The 23,805-nt window shown below is 42.0% G+C and overlaps 1 protein-coding gene across 2 annotated transcripts in view; it reads left to right on the top strand.

Annotated features, from left to right (window-relative positions):
- Positions 1-23,805, top strand: part of IGF1R (insulin like growth factor 1 receptor) — a 175,480-nt gene that overhangs the window by 110,357 nt on the left and 41,318 nt on the right. For both annotated transcript variants that reach the window (XM_068695769.1, XM_068695768.1), the window contains exons 3-5: positions 16,092-16,404; positions 18,829-18,974; positions 20,771-20,915. In XM_068695769.1, coding sequence (XP_068551870.1) covers positions 16,092-16,404; positions 18,829-18,974; positions 20,771-20,915 — 604 coding nt within the window. The remainder of the gene's footprint in view (positions 1-16,091; positions 16,405-18,828; positions 18,975-20,770; positions 20,916-23,805) is intronic.

Consider the following 23,805-nt stretch of genomic DNA (forward strand, 5'->3'; position numbering starts at 1 on the left):
GCAGAGGATAATTTGACCAACAGGGGAGCAGGAAAAAAAACTGATGGTACAGCGAGGAGGGTGCTGTCTGCATCTGTCTGGAGAAGAGAGATACAAGCAAAGCTATATGCTGCCGTGCTGCAAGAGAGAAAATCTGAGGGAATGAGTAGCTGGCCAAGGGGCTTGTGGGCTTGTAGAGTCTCTTTTAAGTTTAGTTTGGCAGATTTCAAACTACGTTTAAACAGATTTTGGTTTCCAGAGACATTGCTATTAAGTTATTTGTGCTGAGCCTTTTTTTTTGGTTGTTGTTAGCTATTGTACTGAGAACCACAAAATGCTCTAAATCATCTTTTCTCAGAGGTACTTAATGCACAGGAACACATTGACCTGGTAATGTCATTCTCTGAATGATAATTTGTAAAGCCAGATACATTTCTTAATCTTAAAAAGACAATTTGGAGAAATCTCCCCAGTTCGGATTCAGACAGCGTGGATCATGTCCCGGGCTGTGCAGCCACGGCAGGTCACGTCGTCTCCAGGTTCCCTGGTTGTGCCATGGGTGACGTCCTGTCGCTGCCCCAGCACGGTGTTGAGGCAGGAGGCACACAGCTCCACTGCTTAACCGCGTGGCTGTCAGCAGCCACGGAAATCCAGCAGTGATTGATGCTGGTTGCATAGCAGGTACTGTGATCAGTGGAGTTAGGTGAGGATCACAGGTAAAAAGCTGAGACCAAGAGTATTGGAGATGTGTGCCTCAAAGCTGCTGGGCTAGCCCAGACCCACCACACACCTTCTCTCTTTGGCGAGCAAGAAAAGCTCGATTAGATTAACCTTGCTTCTCTCAGGTGCCAGATTTGGCAGCAATATCTTGTCTTAAAATCAATTCTAGGCATGATGGAAGGATACATGTACGCAACTGTGCAAGCATTTAGGATCACCCAGGTGGCATCATCTGCATCCGTGATTGAAAAATAAGAATACAAAGAGGACACAGCAAAGGAAACAGTAGTTGGTTTTATTTAAAAAAAACAAACAAACTAAAAATTCGTAAGACCATTTGGCTTACTACTTTTTTGAGGGTTGTTTGTTTGTTTTAAAACAAGGAGCCCTTGAGTCAAAATACCAAAGATAGAAACTTTTGGAAAAGCTTCCTCGTCTATGTTTTCCTAAAGGAATCTTCAAACTGTTTGACATCTTTGCACTAACACAGTTTATAATACTCCTTCCAGGCTAAATCTTGCAGGTAAGTGACCCAGTGCTGACAGGTACTCATCTATCATGTACCTTGGTTAGGTCATTGGGTCAGTACTGTTTGGTCTGAGAAGCCTTGCTTACTTCCATGTGAGGTTTGATATTACAGAGATATTTCAAATTTCAGACTAGGTCCATTGTTAGAGTGGAAATATTTATTTCTTTGTGGTTACTGATATATCCACTGATTTTATTCTTTCCTTTTTTTTTTTTTTTTTTTTCTTTTTCCTTTTGCAATTATCCCCAAGAAGGCTGATTTCTATACATTCACTTTTTAAAAAGATATCTGGCTTCTGCCTTGTCTTTTCTCTGTTATGTGCTAACAGCCGGGCAAGTAAATGTTTGAATGCCAGGTCATCTGAATAGCCTTGTGTAATCCTGTACTGAAGTCTGTGTTTCAGGGCCTGTTACATTTTTAAAGCAAGTCATTGTGGTCGTGTAGGGTCAGGGGCTTTTGTATATCAAGACAATCAGTTTCTTCTATTTCTAAATCTTCTGCTGTAACCTTGAGTAACTCTCCTTCTTCTACTACATCTATTTTTTCCCACTTAAAATGGACATAAAAACGACCACTCAATTAGATGTCATGCTTTGTAAAGCCTTCTGAGAACTGCTGGTTAAAAAGCACTGCATGAACGTGAAGTATATATTTTTCTGTTATTAAGCCTTCATGAAGTTTAATTTGTAGGAACCAAGGCCAAGAAGCTGATGGGAGTAGGAGCAAGCTCTTTAAAACCTGTAAAAGGGAGGCAGAAGGTTTGTCAAATGAACTGTTGGTTCAAAAGAACTTCCCAGGAAAGGTCTGAATGGATTAAGTTTTCTTTGTGGAGAGGGACATGATGTGGGGAGGAGGGAGGAACTAGTCATTTTGGAGATACTCCTATAGCAGCTAATCCTCCAGCGCCAGTGTGGCCACCAGCAGATACTGCATCCTTAGGGATGATCTCTGAGGAGCTGCTTTACTTTCTGTCATCACTTTAACAAGCCATGGTGAGTAAATAAAGTGCATCAAATGAATCTGAGACATATTTAAGCTGAAGTACATATTAAGGGTAGTAGCTAAGCCAACCCTTTTACTTTTTCCCCATGTCATTTCTAATTCTTAAAAACAAACCATAAAAAACCCTTGAACTTTGTGCAAAAATCTGGTGCTCTGTAATTTGCAATTTAAATGATACTTCTCCGTACTTGACTGCAGACAAAATGAGCTTTTCTGTTCTCATCCAATTTAATGCTTTTAGTTTTGAAGGGGGGACAAATCCTAGAATAATGATTGTTTTTCCTCTTCTCTGTTTCTTATTTCTTAGCCATCAACAAGCAGGATCTGCCATAATTTGGTGGTTCCCTTTTGTTATTTTTCATTGAAGACTCAGACCTGCTAATTTAAATTTGCGTGTTTTTTAGTCAGTGTGTTTTCAGATATTTGGAGGCTAACGTTTGCATAATTATAGCAAACTTTTTTTATTAATGCATATGGAAGTTTATGTTCACATAACTGCAGAGGAGGCAAGGCCTTCAATGGCTGGAATAGAGACAGATCCATTTGTTGCTTCATTTTGCAGTCATACACATGGGGAGAGCACTGTCATTTCTAATGATGGAATTGGAAAGCATTTCTCAAATTGAGCGTGCTCTGATGGCAGTGTTACATGGTCCCAGTATGGCTGGCCAAAACCAGTCCCCGAGCTCCTTTTATAGTCACAAGTATCTGGAACCGAGGTGACAGATAACTCTTTGTCACAGCATTTCTCAGCGTCAACACTAGATGCTGCTGGGGATGACACGATATTGATAACTCTGGAATAGCCAGAAACATTTTTTTCTCAATCTACTTTGCATTTTGTAAGTGTACATTTGGAGAACTTGGTGACCTGCATGGCTGACAGGTTCAAAACATCAGTAAGTAGAAGGAAAACGATGCACTTCTGCATAGTATAAAGACAGCACACCATGTGGGCTCCTGAAAATGAAAACAGCAGTGCTTTTACCCATTTAACCTCTAGGGCCAAATGTATCTGCAGTTACGATTTAATTTAATAAGTTACTGTGTACATGGTGAGAAGTCACAATGACCCATAGCTGGAAGAAAATGTAATTGTAGTCTTGTCTACTGCGGCATCCCTGAGAAATTAAACTTAGAATTCATGAAATTAGCTTTTTCTCTATAGGTGTTTGTAGGTGTCCTATAAACCTAATACTTTCTAGGGCAAATAGAGTTGTGTGAAGTCTTCACAGCCTGTCTGAAATATCTGCATGAAATTATAAATGATGTTGTTGCTGAATTGCACAGTTTGTTTTGGGAAGGGTAAAATGTTGCTGCTTCTATACCTCATACTAATCCTATGCAAAATAAATGAAATGCATGGTGGAATTTAAAAGAGTTTTAAAAACTCTAGTAAGGGGTCAGTTAAATTGTAGAAGGATTTGTGTTTTAGGTACTGCAACATAACCCTTTTTAATGGAGTGTGTATGTAGAACCTGTGTTTAAAAAAAAAAAAAATCAAAAGATAAGCTTTGCCGTATTTAGTTTTTCAGACCTTTTTTTCCTTAAAAAAAAAAAAAGTTTCTCCATAATTATGATTTAAAAAAAAATACATATTTAAATCACTCACTCTAAGTGAGGTGAACTTCAGCTTCTTGTGATGAATTTAGATTGCTTTTCTTCTTGAAATGTATGAAGAATTTTTAATAGCTTTTTGGAGGTTTGTCTTGTGTTACAGACACGCACAGTCATGGAAAAGAAACCAGCAGCATTACTGTGTAGATGGTGAGAAGCACAGATTGCCTTTACCTTTTGAATGTCTGACTCACCAGAGTTGTCTGTCAATCTTCACTGCTTTATTGCAGGGGGAAAAAAAAAAAAAAAAAAAAAAAGAAAGTTGAATAAACTGGAAATAATTACTAAAGTAATGCTGATTGCGGGTGCGCAGAGCAGCTTTGCAGTCTACCTACAGCAGTGACAGTGATGCTGGGATGAAAGGGCAGGAGGGAAGAGGGGTGCTGCCCCTGGCTGCCTGTGCTGAGCGGCGGCTCAGCGAGCCTGGGCCCTCCTCAGGCTGATGACTTCAGCCCCAGCGCTTGGTTTCAGGTTGGCTTAATTGTTTGCAAAACACGTTTGGGGGTTCTCCCCGTGCTGGTACTTGTTCTGAGCACATAGAAAATGCAAACAAACCAGACACTGAGCTCTGTGTGGGTTTATGGTGATGTTTCTTTACGAGTTCCTGTGTCTGGAAGTGTGATGTGTTAGGCTGCTCTGCTCAGCTATTAAAACAGCACTTGTTTGCACTTAACCAAAATACATCTTTGTTGACTTACACCGTTTTTTGTTTTTGAAATCTAGCTCTGCTTCATACGATGATTTAGGTGATTTCTCTCTCGGCTAGAACAAATACAAAGGACAAATGTATTTTGCTGGAGGAAAATTTTCACAGTTCAGTTAGACATATTTGACCACACTGGCCACTGCTTTCCTGGTGATACTTTTGGTTAGTAGGAATGGAGGCTTAATCTTTTTAAGCACAGTCCAGATCTTACCACATTTTGGTGTGTGGAAAATGTAGATTCCCAGATAAATTATCCTGAACTTGAATATGGTCTGACTGCTCAACACTTTGGGGTTTTTGTGGAAATCACCTCAGTCTCCACGTGGAGGCTAGGACATGAAACAATTGCACAGAAAGATAAATATTTCTTTGCTTCCTTTCTCCTTCGGTGCTGGGCAGGTAGTCTGTCTGCCTGCCTGCTCTTAGTGCTTGGTGTGGTGGCTACTGTTGGGAGCTCTCTTCTGACTGCAAAGCCGAATAGAAAGAGCTGTGGGTTTGTTGATTTCTGTGGTTTATTATAGCTCAAATAACCATAATGAATCTAACTCCTTGAGAGTTGGACCCAAACTCAGCCACCAGAACCTATTTTGAATTTGAAAAACCTTATCCTCCGTCTTTTGTCTGTCAGTAGTGGGGGTTCCTCACAGCAGAGCGGGCTGAGGGGAGGCCTTATGGAGGCCTGCAGCTCCCTCACGACGGGGGCGGAGGGGCAGGCGCTGAGCTCTGCTCTCTGGGGACAGTGACAGGACCTGAGGGGACGGCATGGAGCTGGGACAGGGCAGGGTCAGGAGAAGGTTCTGCACCCAGCAGGCCCTGGAACAGGCGCTCAGGGAAGTGGTCATGGCCCCAAGCCTGCTTGAGTTGAAGAGGTGTTTGGCCAACGTTCTCCGACAGGGTTTGATTTTTGGGTGGTCCTGTGTGGAGCCAGGAGTTGGACTCGGTGATCCTTGGGCATCCCTTCAAACTTGAAGTAATCAATGATTCTATGTATGAAAATTTATTTACATCAGATATACAATATAAATGTATTTAATACATGATATGGATCTGCAAATAAGAAACAATTTCTGTGCCCCACAGGTGCATGGTACGTGTTAAAAATCTGTGAATTTTGAGGTACTTTTAGCATGGTAAAGGCTGACATGCCGCTCTACGATTTCTGAACCAGTGAAGTGGTTTTGGTTAAAAGATGCTGATGATACATGATCGCATGATTCTTGGATAGATCTTGAGACTTCCATATGGATTAGATTCCTATGGGTTGTGAGTGTCACCCAGCCTTCATTTGTATGAAATCCTTTTGTCTTACTGTACTGCATTTCAGTACCTGATACAGTCTCTTCTCCTCTGCCCCTCTGGGTTTTGGAGTGTGCCAGTGTTACTGAGCCTAGGGTAGTCTCTGTAGGATTTTGGATCAAGTTCTAGCTTTTATTCCTCCTCCTTCTGAGAGGGCAGTGAGCAGTCTGCTGGACTTCATGTCAGTGGCGTGGATTTGCCGGGTGCTTGAGGTGTGTCTGTAACGTTGAGGGCCCCACTCAGCTGAGCGGTGAGGTGTTCCTGCTCGCAGTCAAACCAAGGCGACAAGGTAAGTGCGCAGCTGCACGGGCCGGGCTGTGGCTGGGTCTGTGCTGCAGATGATGTATCAGTAGCATTGATACACAATCCGGTGCCAGTTAGGCATGTAATTGCACAGAAATGGCCTCTAATACCAGTTTCAAGAAGAGCTGCCAAAACCACAGAGCTCAAGGCCTCTCCCTCTGAGTTCGGCCAATACTGGAACGAAACAGCCCCCAGTTTGTTCCTCCGGGACACAGGCCTGCCTTGTTAGGAAATCGGTGAAGTTTGGGAACCCACAATACCTCACATAGCTCTGTGTACAGTAACGGAGAGTGGAAATAGGGCCATAGGCATGAGCAACCAGACGAGTTATAAATATAGACTACTCTCTCAATTCCAGTTTCGTTAGTCATGGGAGGACAGTGAGAGTTTTATAAACTTATAAGGAATATACAAACAGTTCTGAATTTAAAATAACTCTGTATAATTTTTTTAGTGTGTGAAAAGAGTATTCTTTTTTGAGACCATCCATGTAAGTATCTGCTATACGCAGTGTGTAAGGATCTGTGTATTTATATGTTCATGTGAATGTGACTTGAGACTGCAAAAAAAGGTACAAGAGTGGAAAAGTGTAGCTCAGATGTGCCAAACTCTAGCTGAAACATAGTGGGAAGGAACGTGCTTCCTACTTTTTGCCAGTATCAAAAACATGAATTGTGCCTTTTTTTTTTTTTTTTAAATATATGTGTATATTTGTATATCTATGCCTTCTCTCGCTTCACTGCAGCCAGGGCAGCATCGCTGAGCTGGCTTTGCTGCAGCCCAGACTCCCTGTCACATACTGCGATACAGCTCACCTTGACTGTCCTTTGTATAAATAAATAAACAAAACTGTCTGGTAGTCCCTAATCTGATCACAAATCCTTACTGCAGGAAAGGATTTAGAAAGTCAGAGGCAATGTCATTTTTTTTTCCAGTCATACGAGCAGGAATTCCTCAAAAGCATGCGCTTGTAAGTATGCACGGACAGCTCGTGCATCCAAGTATTAACTGTACTTGCCTACATGGACAGCAGTGGCTAGTGTACCCTTTGTTGTGAGTGTTTTTACGTGTGTTTGTAGTTTCTGGGAGATGGCAGAGTAGAGCACAGTTTCCTTGTTCAGTTTATTTTATAGGTGTGTTGGAAGAACTGATAACAGAGGATGTTTTTCAAGATAGTGAACTAAGTGCAGCCTGGATGAGGCGTGTCCTCTTAGGTTAGAAGAAAACACTGAGGAAGCCTGTGTGCTGTTCCCATCAGTGACCCAAAGGGAGGGGTGATAGTTGGTTTTTTTTTTTTTGAGTGTTTTTTAATTTCTAGTGTTTCAGAACTGCAGCAGTTCACTTGGGGCACGTCATGGCAGTGTCCAGCATCTCCTTGGATCTGGAACATCCCCACACTTCTCAAAGCAGGCACTGCTGCCAGGCTCAGCCCTTTTCTAGCAACAGGCTAGTAACCTTTGCAAAAGCAAAAAACAGCTACTATGGAATGGCAACAACAAAGTGTTGGGATTGTGTTCTGATTCATCCATCCTAATCTGTAGATGCCATGCTTAAAGATGTGGACTCTAGAATGACAGTGTGGGTTTTTTTTGTGTGTGTGTTTTTGTTTGTTTGTTTGTTTCAGAAGATGTTCATATGTCAGTTTTGTGGGGTTTTTATCACTTCAAACAGGGAACTGAGCTTTGAGTGGAATACCAACACAAGGAGTGGATTCAGTGGGGCTCAGCGGTGCTGCTGTGAAAGCTGTGGTTCACCTGTCTTGCACACTTCAGAGTGGGTCCTTCTGGCCATTTAGTGTCAGGGATGAAAACGTTAATAACCTGAGAGGCAACTGTTGCAGCAGTTTTCTTTGGAGATTGAACTGTGTAGGACAGAGTTAAAAATTCACATTCGGACAATTCAGGATGACTTACAAACTGTGAAAGTGGTTTGCATCAAGTCTGAAAAGACACTCAACATTTACCCTTTTAAGGGTAAATTAAGAGACTGGTTGATGCAGGATCTCCCAGTCTGCCTTTGGGTCTTGCGAAGTCTGGCACATTGTGTATTCTGTCTGTGTTGATAATAGAGGAGAGATTTAGAATGAAAATTATTTCATGATTATTAACACCAAGAGAAGTGCTCACCCTTGGTTTGTTGTGGATCTCAAGAACATAACCTTAATTTCCTGACAGATTTGCCTACACACTCTTGTATTTCATGAAATTGCAAAGGCAATATTTTGTCTATGATTTTAAACATAATTGGTTTTAATATTGTTTGAAGTCACATGATCTTGGTAGAATGACTTCTCTTCCAGTGTGCAGATACCTGCAGTGATGATGCACTCGCAGACTTACCAGTCTGTAATTTAATACAACTGTACTCAGGTGTCTTGGGGGCAACTTTCCGAATCATTGGTATTCTTGCATCTTGTTTTGCACTTCGATTGTAGTAGCTCTCTTTTCTCAGATTCCTCAGTTTTTCTCAGATCTTAGTCCTGTTCATATTAGGTCATCTCACTAGCACGTGAACTGCTTGAAAAAATGGCTCTCCAGCAGGCCCTAAGCGATTCAGGCATTCTTTTTGGACTCTTTTTCCTTTGAGTTCTAATCATTCCCAATGCAACTGGTTTCATTATTTATTGTTAACACAGGTATCCTAGTTGTAGATGAGCAAAAAATTTCTAAATATTCTACCTGTCTCTGTATTATGAACATTAGTTTTTACTGAAGCCTTTTTTTCTTTTCTTCTTTTTTTTTTCTTTTTTCAAATTACAGGATAATTAGCCTTCAACTGGAGTGTTATGTGTGCCTTTAAAACTAACATTATGTTTCATTGTTTATGACAGAATGGTTAAGCCTGTTGATGTGCTTAATGCATAAATGTGAAGGGCATTCCTGAAACGTAGCAGGATTTGAATCCTTTGGAACCGGTGACTTTTTCTGTCCAAGAATAAACTGCCATTATCCATCAACATTAAGAGAGCTACATAATTTAGGCCAGTGTGATAATGTTATCAAACTGTCTTCTTCCTTTAGAATAAATCTGGAATGTGAATAGGATTCTTCTCCAGCTGGGATTTTGCCAGGAGATGGCTGACCAGCACTCCTTGCTTGCAGTATATTAATTAAATCATGTAAAACTTATTGCCTTACACTTGCAGAATTTGGAAGGCAGGCAGATTAAATCTTACTTTAAGCAACAGCGGGGGGCGTAGGGGGGTAGGCATCGCTGCCAATATATTACATGTAATCTTGATTGGAAAGAAAAATAACTTGATTCAGAGCTGTACTGTGGCAGCCCTTTGCTTTACGCCTGTGCTAGGGAAGAGTTCAGGGATTTTGGTTGTCCCTCCAGAAGCATTAGCGAGTTTGTGCGGCGAGTGCTGGGTGATGGGAGCAGCCCCGCGTTCCTGCAGGCCGTGCTTCCATCCCCGGTGGCGTTGGAGTTATTGCTCTGATCTGCGTTTGCTCAGTGGGAGATTTTTTGCTCTTTGTAGAGGAAATTTCTGTTTCTAGAACAGCGTAGCACTGATAATAATTTTTTCCCCAACCAATTTGCTTACTTTGTGTCAAAGATAGAGTAAAACTGGCCCGGATGCCTAATAGCTGCTTGTGTATACGCCTCGGTTGTGTTTATGTACTGAATTCATACTGGCGTGGAAAGGACAAAATGGACTTGTTTTTTTTCCTCTTTCGCTCAAGTGCCAGCTGCAATGATGCCAGTCTGAGTAGCGCTGGGCAACATAAACTGTTTTGAAAGAGAATGCAATTCGTGCTGCCTGTTTTTGTCAATAAGCCGTGTTTATTTGCACCTTCCTGGGCACTAGTATTACGCACTTCGGAGCAAATGGAGTAACTGTACTACATATTGGTTCCTGTTTACTGTGGTCTAAGGTAGTTGTTTTCACTCAGCGTTTCCCTTTGCTCTAATTTCAGTGAGGTGTGAGTAGCTGTAACGCCACGGGAGCTTTTAACAGGGCTGACTGCTTCCCTTGCAGAAAACCCGAAGGGATGGTAGGTTTTGCAATGCCAAGCAGTGTCCCTGAGTCCTCTAGTTGCTCTAAGTAAAACAGATTTAGCACACATTGTTATTTATCACAACTGGGAAGCCTAGATGCTGTTTTGAGGCAACTTGTAGGGTGAAGAATGCATGATAGATAGCAGAAAGGTAGGGAGGGGGCCCTCAAACTCTGGCATATCCAACTGAAATGTGCTTTGCATTATTTGCACCGTTGTTTTTAATGGGCTGTTGTGTTCTTTTCAGCTGGGAAGGAGAGCAGCAGATACATTGTGCTGGGAGGGGGTTACAAACCATGCCATGGGCCTCTGGTTCCTCGAGGGTGTGCTTTCCTGATGCCTGTGCTAGCCTAAACTGTTCTGTTTACTACAGCTGTTCCAAGGGAGGGAGAACTGTAAAGTGATGGGAAAAAAAAATGACAAAACTGTCAGGCATTGAATGCTTCACCACAACAATGCGTTCTAGCAAAGCGTTCATTACAGTGAATAATCAATGTCCTCTTTTCTTCGTGCCTCGCCTCATCTGGTGGCCTGTGAGAGTTTCCAGGTGCTGGGTGGAGCTGGGCTGCCTTCTTCTCGCCTGTCCCCACTGCGTTCTTCTGCCTCCTTCCAGCTCACGTCCAACTGGGTACTATGCAGGCTTCTAGTGTGCTGTTGGTTTTTGGCCACAAAATCCCAAGGAAGGGGATGGAAGAGTAGCTTCTTCACCAGCATTTTGTATGCTCCAAGGCCGTGGTGGGCTCCAAGGCCTGTTGGTGGGCTGATTTCAGGTTGGGCAAATCCTTTGAGCCATGGCTGCATTGAGGTTCTGGATGCTTCATTGCACCAGGCCTTTCACTTTGGGGATGTGGTGTGTGGCGTCTGTGACAAACTGAAATACCCAGGAGCAGGAGGCCAAAAAGCTTTGCGCAGAAGCCAACCAGATGTAGTTGAACTTCCACTAGATATGTATGGGGGAAGAAAATAATTCATAGAACAACTTCAGACTAATTTCAAGATCCACATAAAAACAGGCTGGTAACAAGAAGGGTGTAAACAGGGAAACACGGCTCTAGTGAAATGATCTCAAGTCCGACACAGCCTGCAGGCTGTCAGCTTAATGCCATTGTCTTGCCTCTTGGTGTAAGTTTGTGTAGACCAAACCAAACATTTTACTGATGGGCATGATTGTATGCCTACTGGAAGGTTACAGGGAAAGAAACCAATCACTTTCAATTCATAGTATCAGTGCTGTTTGAAAGTGGACATTTAAATGGGATCTGCTGGGTAATTTCAAAATCTGCCACATCTTCTGTCTTAACTGCAGGAAAGTAGGGAAGCTTTTTGATATGGTAGAGTGGGTTTTCTGTTTTTTGTTTCCCCTTCAGGATTTTTGCCAAAGATGAGATACCAATTTTAAGACTGAAGGGGAAAACTGGGGGAAAAAATACACCATTGTTAATGTGGCCCTAATTCCTGTTTCTATAGCAGTATGAAGATTTCGCACAAGTGATCAAAATAAGCGGCTTCTTCAGTTCTTTGGAGATGACTTGTACCCGTATTTCTGTGATCGGAACACGTTACTGCATGTATTTCATACATGTTTTTCCTTATTGTAACCTTTATTCTGTAGTTATTTAATTCCAGGCCTGGCCATGAATCACTGGAACTGGATTTTCTGAGTAATGTCTCTCCGGTCTCTCCATTCTTACGGTATACTGGGCAAAAGAAGCCAGGTCTTGTATAGGCTGCTTGAGCATTAGAAGTCAGCTGTTCGAAAGTCCGTACCAAAGTTTAGACCATTAAAACGCAATATTTTAAAAAATCTGTCATGTAGAGGGATTAACATTCCAAAAATGACCGTTTTTTCTGTCTTTGTGGATAAATTTAGACAGCTAATTTTTTCAGTAGTTGGCTTGGAGAAAATGCTCCCTTCCTCCTCTGGTTTCTGCTCAAAGCTAGGCTTTTCTCCTTGTCTTTCAGAAACGGTATTTTATGCGAAAGATGCTCTAAAAAAGAAGAAAAAAATACATTAAAAAAGGAAGGATTGAATATCGTTTTACAAGGAGAGAAAGAATCTTTTTTTAAAAAAATATTTATCCCACACTTGGCAACCTTCTGCTTGCCCGCATGTGACTGGCCCGGTGCCATCCTTGGCAGAGGCGGATGCCTCGGCCTGCCAGAAGTCTTCCTCTTCTGGCTGCACTCTCCCTCCCTGTGACTGATTGTTTGTTCACCTGATTTTTCTGTTTCAGCGCTGCTGAAGTCATGGCGTCTTGGAGATAAGAGCACTTTGTCTGTCCAAACTGTACAATAGCCGTGATGTCACCACCGAGTGCTTTCAGAGGGCTCAAGCTCTGTGCACGCTTCAAACGGCGCTGAGATATTAAATGTCAGAAAAACTTACTACCACCTCCTTAGTGTTGGAGTGTTCCAAAAGGAACTGCCGTAAATACAAAGAGATGATTTGTTCCTTGCTTTTGGAGAATTGTGTGTGAGGGTTTCTCAAGCTTGCTTCGTGTTTGCAAGTTTGGTTCAGCATCTTGGGGATTTTAATTGAGAATGATGAGTCTCTGAGTCAGATTCTCTTGGAAGTCTTCTTGCTCGTTTGTAAGATCATTGCATTTAGTTTTAAATCTCTCTCTTCTGTGTGGCAGGTCTGCATCTGAGCTGCTCAGTAAGCAGGTATCTTGAAATATTTCGCATTTTTTATGAGTGATTATAGTATCTTAATAGTATTTGGAAAATCTGAATTTTGTTGACAAGGAAAACTTTCCTTGTGAAGAAGTCAGAGAGGAGATGAAGCACAGAAGGTCAAAGACACTACTGCTGTTACTTTTGCTCCAGTGAATTTGATTTGTGGCTACCGGTATTCTTGTTGTGTCATTCCTTGAACAGCTGATGATTGTTCAGTATTTTCACTCCCAAATGTAAATAATTGGGCTCTCTGGTCTGGTCAAGCCTCCTTCATCTCTTCAGTAAGATCATGAAGCTGCGTAAGGGTCTGCTCTTCTCTAGGTCTTGCTTTGACTTCCTTCTTCCATGGCTGCACTCCAAGGTCTCTGAAATTTTCCATTATCTCGGTAGCTCCACGTGATGACAATTCAGTATTTCTTGCCCTTGTGGTTGTCAGCAAGGATTCCCCCCCCCCCCTTGTATACAGTCATCAGCCTTCACGATTCAAGGCACTGTTGTACCTAGCTTATAAATTCCATCCCGAAATGTCAGCCCACCCTTTGCTTATGTTTGTCTCTAATGTTCTTGCAGACTGAAGTCAACAAGTATTCAAGCATAATGAAGTTGGTTGGGTTTTTTGCAGAAGTGTTTTGGAACCTGCATTTGAAATGTTTGGGTACAGATGCAGCAGCCCAAGGAGCACGATTTGCATGGGTGAGGGAGAAGGCTGGATGGGGCTGGGTTGTAGGACCAGCCACTGTTATTTAGTAAGGCTTTTTAACAGGGGTAACTTGGAGAGCTGGCAGTTAAGGCAGATAAGAGTTTTTGTTGTTCATAACATATCTTACACACACAAGCTCTTGTTATGGCTCTTCAAAGAAACAGGATACCCGTATTGTCTCCAGGCTGAATGCTTTGCCAACGTTAGCAAGAACGGGACTGAGAGAAAAATGAGGTTGCTGAGCTTTTAAAAAATTATCTTTAAAATGTTTTCAAGAGTTCTTGTTAAAATGGCTGTGATTAAAATATTACTGTAGTTTGGAAAATCTAGTTCACTGATTACCTTTTTCATATGAACTTGTATATCCTTCTTTGCTTCAATTTATATTTCTGCAGACGACAGTCAGCAGATTTATGAAGAGATGCAGGGAATCCTATTTATATACCAGACTATTCATGAGTTGCAGAGGCATTAAAGCAATATGAAAGTGTTTCCCAAGAATGAAATAAACCCGCTCTTTTCCTACTACATTCATCTGAACACTTAATGCAGCAGCCTTTGTTTTTAGCAAATGTCTGTCCAGATGAAAACAAAAATCATGTAGAGCTTCTCCATAAATCTGGTAATGAACTTTGTGGAGGCATGGGGGTGTGTGTTTTTTCTTAGTAGGGCTTTGAACTGGAAATGTAGCTACCACACTAAATCTGAGTTCTGGCACCCACTCAGAACAGCAGTCCATCTGCTAGCAAGACACGCTGCTTTTTTTTTCCTCTTAAATCCCTTAGTAGTTGGCAATGGGAGTAGTACTGTGTACCTTAACGTGCCTGGCTGAGGTGGCAGCTGGGCATGCGTCCCTGCTTTTACACTGGTGAAAGTGACCATCAGTAAAAGATTTTACACCTGTAGCCTTATTTATTTTTGGTCAGATGTGGTAGGTATAATTTTTTCTTCTTAAAGAAGAAAAAAACAACAGCATATTAACGCTGTGCATTATTTAGCAGTAATTTCCTCCTCATTGCTGCTCTGGGTTTTACAAATAACTGGCTCTGCAGAAATCATCTCAGTTTGGCCTCTTTCAGTGCATGCAGTGTTTGTGCTGCCTGTGCTGGTGTCTGCCAGAGCATGGCTAGCAGGATGCACAGCAGCCACCTCCTTGCTCTGTTCCCTTGCTCTCACATCTCCCTTCTCCTTTTCCGCCCCAAAAAGCAAATAGGCAGCTGCGGAGCAGCGGGGGCAGCAGACATGCAGCTGGGTTGCAATGGCAGTACAAGAAAGCTGCGGGATGAAGCGGTGTCTTGCATGAATTTAATGAAACTTCCTCTAAAATGCTACTGCTTTGCTGCTTTTCAGGTTTGTGAGGGTCAGAAAAGAGAAATTGCAGTGCAGGACTTCTGTGGGATTTTTATGCTTCCTTAAAACCTTGTCTTTCCCTGCAGGCTGTGCTCTGTTGCTTCCCTGTTCGCTTTGGGACAGGGACTTCTTCAGTGGTTGTGTGCTTTTTGCTCGGATAGCTCAGTTTCAGTATCTTGTGGTGCTTTGCTTGGATCGTGCTGGAGTTGTACTACTGAAATTTTGTTTTACGTTGTTATTATTGGTACTGTTTTTTAGCGAAGTTAGAAAGTGGAAAACAGTCACTTAATGCAAACCAGATTTCCTATCTGTGTTTGTTTACAGAGCCTCTGGCACACCACTCGGATGGCTAAAAGGCCATACAACGCTGTAATCAAAATGTTGTTGTTACATAAATATAATGCTGCCACTTCGTTTGATGCAACAATAGTGAGATTGTCTGGTGGCGACTCTGCTCTTTGTTCGCTTCTTCCAAGCCAAAAGGCTTTCATGTAAAATGAATGTCTCAATAAATTTGCACCCCATTTTTTTCCTCCCTTACATATTTTGTTCTCTGAACCTGGAATTTGGGGATAAGGCAGAGTTCTGTTACGCTCTTCAGGGGAAAATAGCAGCTCCCTGATTGCACAGTATTTGATGTGTACCATCTGTACTTTATTAAACCTCATTTTGCATACATAAGCAACATTGGGATGCTACATTGGGGTCAACCTAACCATGTGTGCTGCAGTATAGCAATGCTTTATTGTACAAGTGTAATTAAGTTGTTTAAAGGAAGCTTGCTTTCTTGCCAGTAAAAGACCAATTTGAAGTACAAACGGGAAAGATGATAAATGCTTAGAAAGACAATAAGTCAGCACTTAAAAAAAAACACAACACACACACACACAAAAACACACCATAATATTAAGTCTGTGGAATGGGTTACAGTACTTGGTTGTTTCCATTATCTTTATGGTGATCTTGCTTTCAAAAAAAATATTTTTTTGCATTGGTTCATGTTATAAATTTGGTTGTAGAAAAATATATTTTCAGGAAACTGAAACTGGAAAAAAACAAGTTTGTTAATTTTACAGGAATTGGTTCTTTTGCAGAGCTGCTCCAGAGCCAAGGGAATGAAAGCACAGATTTATACAGATCAGAACTTTTCTTTCATACCACTCCCTGTGTTTAACAGCTCTTACTCACGCTACCTTGCCTTCTGTCTTGCAGTGTGCCCCAGCTCATGTGGCAAGCGAGCCTGTACAGACCAAAATGAGTGTTGCCATCCCGAGTGCTTGGGGAGCTGCACAGCGCCTGACAACAACACCGCTTGCGTGGCCTGCCGCAATTACTACTATGAAGGAGTCTGCATGCCCACCTGCCCTCCCAACACCTACAAATTTGAGGGCTGGCGCTGCGTGACTAAGGAGTTTTGCTCCAAAGTCCCTGCCACCGAAACAAGTGAATATGAGAGGTTTGTGATTCACAATGATGAGTGCATGGCAGAGTGCCCCTCTGGATTCATACGCAACGGGAGCCAAAGGTAATGCAGCTTCTGGAAATCTGTTAGCATGCTTGTTTGTTTGTTTGTTTGTTTTCCCCCCTTTTTTTCTGCAGCAGCCTTGTGATACAAATTGCGTTCAGTAGAAGATATGATTGGGAATTGCATGGCTTCCCAGTAAAGGCTTGCTTAGACACCATTTAAAGGTCTGATTGTCCAGTTGTGTGTGGTCCTGTGCATTGTCAGTTCCTACTAATTCTTCTGAAGGACTTGAGGAGATCGGATCAATACAAGTAGACAGTAAAAAAAAAAAAAAAAAAAAAAGGCAAGCCAAGGAAGACAGGAGTGGTGACCAGCAGCAGATGATCATTATCACATACAGAGCAAATGCTGGGAGTCACCTTGCATCACATATTATTTGCTTTATCTGTACTTGCATTTTAGGTACACGTGTTCCTTAGTATATTTATTTCTATTTCTCTTTTTTTTCACTGTTTCCAGAAGATAACAATGGTGTTTTAACACCTGTGGTTAAGCAAACAGCCTCAGCTGCCTGCTGACCCGTGGAAGTTACAGACCTCAATAAGTAAGGGGAAAGTCAAGGTGCTAAAATTCTTAGTGCTTCAGTACAATGCTAAAAAGATGTCTTCAAGATCTGAGATGTTGGGCTTTTTGGAGAGTGGTTGTGATGATTCCTGCACTTGCTGTATGTCTATGCCATTCATCCACTCAGTCAAGTACTAAGGCAGTCTCTGGTTTACGTTTGGATATAAGCAACTTAACACCGTGTTTGCTCAAATCCCAATACTCACCTGAGAAATCTTTCACTTGTTATCTACCTGAGGTTGCAGTACCAGCTGTTGGAAGTGCTTACACTGAAGTGCACGGCCATCCTATCTTATCTCAGTGTTGTGCTCAGCTGCAGAGATTGAAAGGAGCTGTAACCCAAGGCCAGTGAGCGTTTTGTTCCCCAGAGGTGGTGTTAACAAATAGTTGCAAATGGAAAGCATTTCCAGCATTCTTTGTACATGTAGCTGAATGCCTCTTGCTTGTGTCTGCAGCTTTTAGTGGTTTGTGGCATGTTACAGTGCAGGATTTTGAAACAGGATCTTACTACTAAGACAAGGAAGCTTCTTTCTTTTATTGTTTGTGCATGAAAAACTGTTGTTATCAATTTACATGTTTCTTTAAGCCTTAGAAGAGAGTGGTTTCAATTTCTTTTAAATATAATAGCGAGTCCATGCTCATCAGTGTTGGCATCAAAAACTTCGGAGCTGGGTTTGTTTTTTTCTTTCATTATTTCTGTCTAAAGCAATAATATAGAATAAGTGATAATGAAATATTTATTCTAGCACTTTGATTTGTAAGATAAAAACAAGCTTGAATCAGGAAAGACATTTACCAGAAGGAGTGATCAGAGGGCAAATTTTGTCCACACATGAAGTGTTTAACTTTGAGAAGAGTGTGCCAACAGTGTAACAGCCTTTAAAAAGCTGTTCTAGCCAAAGGCTAGACTAGCCCGAATTCTTGCTCCTTGAATTTGGTCTTTAAGAAGTGCTTATAAATGTCTGTGAATAAAAGAAGTGGCACAAGTAAGCCTGGCAGTCGGATTTCTTTGAGTTGGGGGCAGTACCTGTCTTCATGTTTTCTAGTCATTGGTGGACCTATTCTCTTTTAATCTGTGTAATCCATTTTCGATCTGTTTAGGCTTCTCGTCTGCCTCTCCCAATTCTTGTTGCAGTGAGTTACACAAATTAGTTTTGCCTCGCATGAAGATGCATCCCTTTGTTTGTTTAAACTTGCAGCTTTAATACCTCTTATGTTATGAGAAATAGTGACTAACCGGCTGCTCACTTTCTCCACGTCACTCAGGACCGTATGCTCCTGCAGTTGTCTTTTCCAAGTTAAAACAGCCAGGAGCATGGAATTCACTAGCACTGATCTTGGATCATTGATACACTGAGTTAAGGGCACAAAGGCAGAAAATTTCCTAAAATCTGTAACAGTACTTGCATATCTCTGGTTCTTAGCTGGCCTGGTTTTGGAGGTAGAGCCAGAATTAGCACCAGACTTCACTAGCACTCAGTGCTGTCTGGGTGAATTCGGAGGGTGGCCTTTCTCGTTGTAATTGGAGTAAATGCAGTGGCACTGTTTTTTGTTTGTTTGTTTGTTTTTAACCTGAAGTGCCTTTTGCTCAGAAGGATAACAAAGCCTTTTAGAACTGGCAGACAGCAGGTACGAGTCTACTTCACTGTAAACAGGAGGTATAATGTTCCAGCCTCTCTGGAGTCCCCCAGGCGTATTACATTTATCTGCAGGCCTCTGCAGAAGTACAGTAACTTTCATTCTAGTTTAAAGTATTTTCTTAAACTTCAGATGGAACTGTTTTTCAAAACGGAATTTAAAACTGTCTGAGGACTCAGAGCTGCATGTACTTATTTTCAGTCTCCTTTTCTTTTCTAACAGTATGTTCTGCAGTCCCTGTGAAGGGCCATGCCCCAAAATTTGTGAGGACGGGAAAACGAAGACCATTGACTCTGTCACATCAGCACAAATGTTGCAGGGATGCACAATTCTCAAGGGGAATTTGCTGATTAACATCCGTCGTGGAAGTAAGTGATTGCCCTGTCTTTATGAACCTCTGATAAGGCTGCTTTTAATATTTTCCTTTTGTCAGCATAATGATAGGAACATTAAAAACTCTGAACTCTTTGGTTTCCATCCCATAGCAGTGCTCCTGTTTGGTTTGGCCTATTATAGCACCATTCTCCAACATGCTAATGGAATAGGTATTCGACTACCAACTATGAAGTAGGGAAAGCTGGCATTTTTTTTATTATTATTATTATTATTTTTGGAAAGGCAGAGAGCTGGGATTAGGCAGGGAGATGAGCAATAGTCCCCAAGGAATAATAAAGGCCTGAGAAGGTGGAAAAGTGGAAAAGCCTTGCAGCTGGGTAAGTAAACAAGAGTTCTCTGCAAGTAGGGCATGGCCCTGTGAGACAGGGAATAGCCTCAGTTTGTAAAGCAAGGTGTGGTGTCTTGCTAAAACATGTAATCAACGGCTCTGAAAACTTGTATGGAGCCTAGCACGGCGCCTCTGGATGGTTGTTGTTGGTGAGCTGGCCATCTGGGCTGCATGTCCTGAACAAGTTCAGATTCAATTTGTCAGGTGATTCATCAGCCAGGGAAGTGTTGACAGTTGATGAGTTTTAAAAACAAATGAAAAGAAAAACCAAACCAACGCAAAAAATGTGAAAAACATTGTTAGTTTTTGTTGGAAACGTATCTCCCTATGGAAGGTGCTTTTTAGTTTCATGAATATGGTTGAAAGACTCAGATACGCATGATTCCCTTCCTCTTGCTGAATAAAAACTGTGGTTTAGAAACAGCAGTGTGTGGATTATTTCACTCATGGTCCCACTGATGCTAGTGAATTCTTCACTATGAGAGATTTTCAAGTTAGGTGGAGCAAAGTGGGAGAGTTATTTAAGTATTATCTAAGAGCGTTGAAGAGCATCTACTTTGTCCCAGCCCATTTGGTGTAGGAACCAGCCATTGGTATTTGTACTTCCCAGTGATGTGGTAAGACCTCAATTCATGATAGCAGACTTACCCCACAGCAGCATCTCCCATCCTGAGTGCTTCTTAAAAACATCCCCTTACAACTGCAGCATAACTCAGCAGCATGATGACAGCAGGCAAGGACTACAGACCTTGAACTTGGTGAAGGATGCGGTGTTGCAGACCTAGGAAAGGACAGTACAGGTCCGAGGGAGAGGGCACTACTGCAGAGTGGAGCTTGCTCTGAAGAGGTTTTAACAACTTATTAGAGACAATCACCTTCAGTATGCTGCGTGGAAAATGTTCTGTGGCATGAGGACATCCTCATGGTTTTGTGTTTGTTTCATAGAGTTCCCAGTTTTGTAGCCAAAGCTTTCTAGGTCATTGAAATAAGTGCTTTATGCCGCCCCGGAGACCAGTAGCGTACCTCTAGGTCTTTATCTTCAGTCTTACTCTCCATTTTCCATTGGAGCTTTCTGTCCTAGTCTTGCTCTGAAGCTGAAGAGCAATTCCAGTCGTATGGATGTACACATTTATACCAGGGTCTTTTATGCCCTGCCAGAACATTGGCTTAATACTTGGTGCTGGCTTTAGAGTACAGTTTCCATGGGAAAAAACAGGTATCCTGGTATAAAAAAGGTAAGAGTGGTTTTCCAGCGTTGCTCTGTCTTTCTTTTGGCCTTTCAACAGTCTGTCTGTGCAGATAACTGCTACTCTAGGAGGAATACTGCTACTCCTTTGCATATGTTGCTTTTGAAAATATTTTACTGAACTGATAGTAAAGCAGAATGCTGATAAAAGGTATGAGCTCTGGAATAATAAAGCTACGTTTTTCTTAATACAGATAACATCGCTTCAGAACTGGAGAATTTTATGGGCCTGATTGAGACAGTAACAGGGTATGTGAAGATTCGCCATTCCCATGCATTAGTCTCCCTGTCTTTCTTGAAGAACCTGCGGTATATTCTGGGAGAGGAACAAGTGGACGGGTAAGTATTCAGGTATTTGTAGATGTAATTTTACTTCAGCAGAAAACCACAGACTAATTCTCCTAACGAACATTCATGTACCATTTATAGAATCTTCTCTTCCACTAATAAGCAGTGTTTTTCTCCCAGTGAACACCATTGCACAGCCTTTGCTTGTTTGGATTACTATCCAAGCCAGCATATTAAATTGAGCGTATTAGGAGTATTTTCATGATAACTTTGCTGTTGCTTTTCACTTTAGCAAGCACCTTTCCTAGGGAGATTCTTCACATTGATCAAGAATTTCCTTTTTTTCTTTTTTGCTCTATTTCATTGAGAAAGGAGCAGCTTCAGAAACAATTGAATTTCTTCACAATTTGTTACGGTTGGCTTTTAGCAGAGTTTTATGGAGAATGTCAGCCGAAAAGAAATCTGAACTTCACTAACCAGGGTGTGCAATTGAAAGCGACCAGACTAGTATGAAATAGTTTGCAAGTTGCAGTTGTTTGCAATTCCTTAAAATACTAATATGAAATTAATTATCTATCAAGCAGAAAATAGCTTGTTCAGGAAGAGTAAAGTTGATCCCCTGAAATGGTCGCTGTGGGTTATTTTGCTGCTGTAATGTATATATAATGTGTGATACTTCTGGTACTTCACACTCTGTATAACTTCTGTTTTCCCATGATGGTAGTTGGTAGCAGAGACAACAGTTTTTATCTCCTCAGAACTTGCGGCACTGAGGTGTGCTGATGTTCCTGCCACAAACTGCCTTGCTCGTTCTCAAGTACGAGAATCAAGTAGCAACCCAAGCTTAAAATGGTATTCTGTGGGAGAAGTAAGTCTCTGTCAGTAATGAGAGCGCTATTAAATGAAGAATTTTGGGAAACCGTATAGGAAAAGGTGGTGGGAAGGTCATGGGAAAGGTTGCTTGTGTCTGATTTATCTGCCCCGACAGGATAAAGTTACAGCATGAGGGATTCATCGCAACCTCCCTCTTTCTCTCAGGCTAGTCTTTGGTCAGCCTTGAATTCTTCAAATTCCACCATCTGACAGAGCAAGTTAAAGGGCAGCTCTTCATCCTGCACTTGAAAAGCACACTGTCTTTTTCAGTAAGAACATTGGCTCTATGGAAAAGCTTGTTTCTAATTGCAAATCCTAGAGGCTTGTCACTGCTGAGCACAAGGCTCATTCAGCCCACTTACGATGTGGTGTGCTCTAACAGATACTCCAATTACACATTTGTCTTTTCTTCTGTACCTCTCGCTCTCTCTCTCTCTTGCGCTCCTTAAATTTGAGTTCAGCTTTGGGTTTTAAGTAGTAATTATGTTTCTGGTACCTTGTATGTTGGCAAGCAGAGCTGATAGGAAGAGAAGTGGCAGGTTTTTAAATCTGATTCCCAAACAGAAAAGGAAGTGGTGCAGCTTTGAAGAGGAAAATGGGGCTGAGTGGGATTACTTGAGCTAAATTTTGCCCGTGCTTGGAAATGACTGCAGTTACATGCCTCTTTCGCTTTCTGTGGAAGATGCCTAGCATAATTTAGGCATTACCACAACCTAAATAACATTTCCAAAAATGTTTAGATGAAAGTAGATACCTGGCAAGAAGGAAGTGAGCTTGAACAAGAACTTTGGCATAGCTATGAACAACAGGGAATGGATCTTAACCTAGGAAGTACTGGTCTGCTTGAACAATAGTTGTTTATGCCAGTGTTGCCTTGGGGGGTGAGAAAGAGGTTAAATTAAGAACCATTACTGTAGTTGTTCATTACATGACTGTCCCCCGCTGCACCATCACTTTTTTATTGAATAGGACTGAAAAAAACACTGCTTCAATATTTCTTCCTTATTCAGTTACTGGTGCCTGCCTCGTTTGTCACAGAACATGAGAAGCTTAGAGGGAATTTAATTTCTTCAGTTGTTTCCAGGGTATTCATTACCTCTTTGGAACAACGCATCAGTAGTGAATGTGCTCCCACTGCAAGGAAAGAATTCCCCTTTACAGATTGGGAAGCTGAAACGGAGATGTGCTGGAAGGGTCTCGGTGTCCACTGTAGGATTTGGATTCCTGGTCTGGTGCTCGCTCTGCCTGGCAGTTCTGTGCTCTGCCAAGGTGCTGTGTGCTCGTTGCCATCTCCGATGTCAGCTGCCCTGCGAGTAGATGGCACATGGACAGCACGTCTCCCAGTGTCTCCAGGCTGGGTACCTGGAAAACAAGCAATTGTTGGGCTTCAGGAACAAGTAAGGAGATGATTGCCAAGGCATGACTGTTCCCTGCCGTGCTATTGTATACACATTGGCTCTGTTCTCATCAGCCCTTCATGGGTCGCACTGTGCCACAGGTATGGAACATGTCCCAAGTTCACAGGCAGCTGCTTAGGCAGTGTTTTGTATGTATAAAGTGATCAGCATTTTCCTTTTTGCACGTCTTATACTGGTTGATGTTCCAGCTCTGCAGTGGGATTTCCTTCTCTCTCTTCATTGTAGCACAGAGATGGACAGCTTCTCTTCTGGATGTCCCACAGGTTGCTTGTCTTGTTCCAGGCCTGTCAGGCTCTGTCTGCTGTAAACCTGGTTTTCTGTAGCCAGCTCATCCACTGCAGTTACTAGTCCTCTGCCGGTTCTTTTTCCCTTTTTGGTGCAAGTCCCTTGCCTTCACAGATCACACACTGCCACTTTTTTTTTTAGCAGCAAACTTGTATGTTCGTTACCCCTTTCAGGAACTTTTTGTGTCATTAATGCAAGCTGTGGAGGGGGATAAAGGGTGAGTAAAAGCTTGTTTTAACACTTACTACCCCTCTCTCCTTTTGGGGTGGATGTAGCGTTCCGCATCATTGCTTCACGATGCGTGCATGTGGACAGATGGAGCATTGCGTGCAGATATGGAGCGTGGAGCAGGTTTTTAATGTATG

Source organism: Anas acuta, chromosome 12, assembly GCF_963932015.1.
Source record: "Anas acuta chromosome 12, bAnaAcu1.1, whole genome shotgun sequence".
In the NCBI taxonomy this organism is placed as follows: Eukaryota; Metazoa; Chordata; class Aves; order Anseriformes; family Anatidae; genus Anas; species Anas acuta.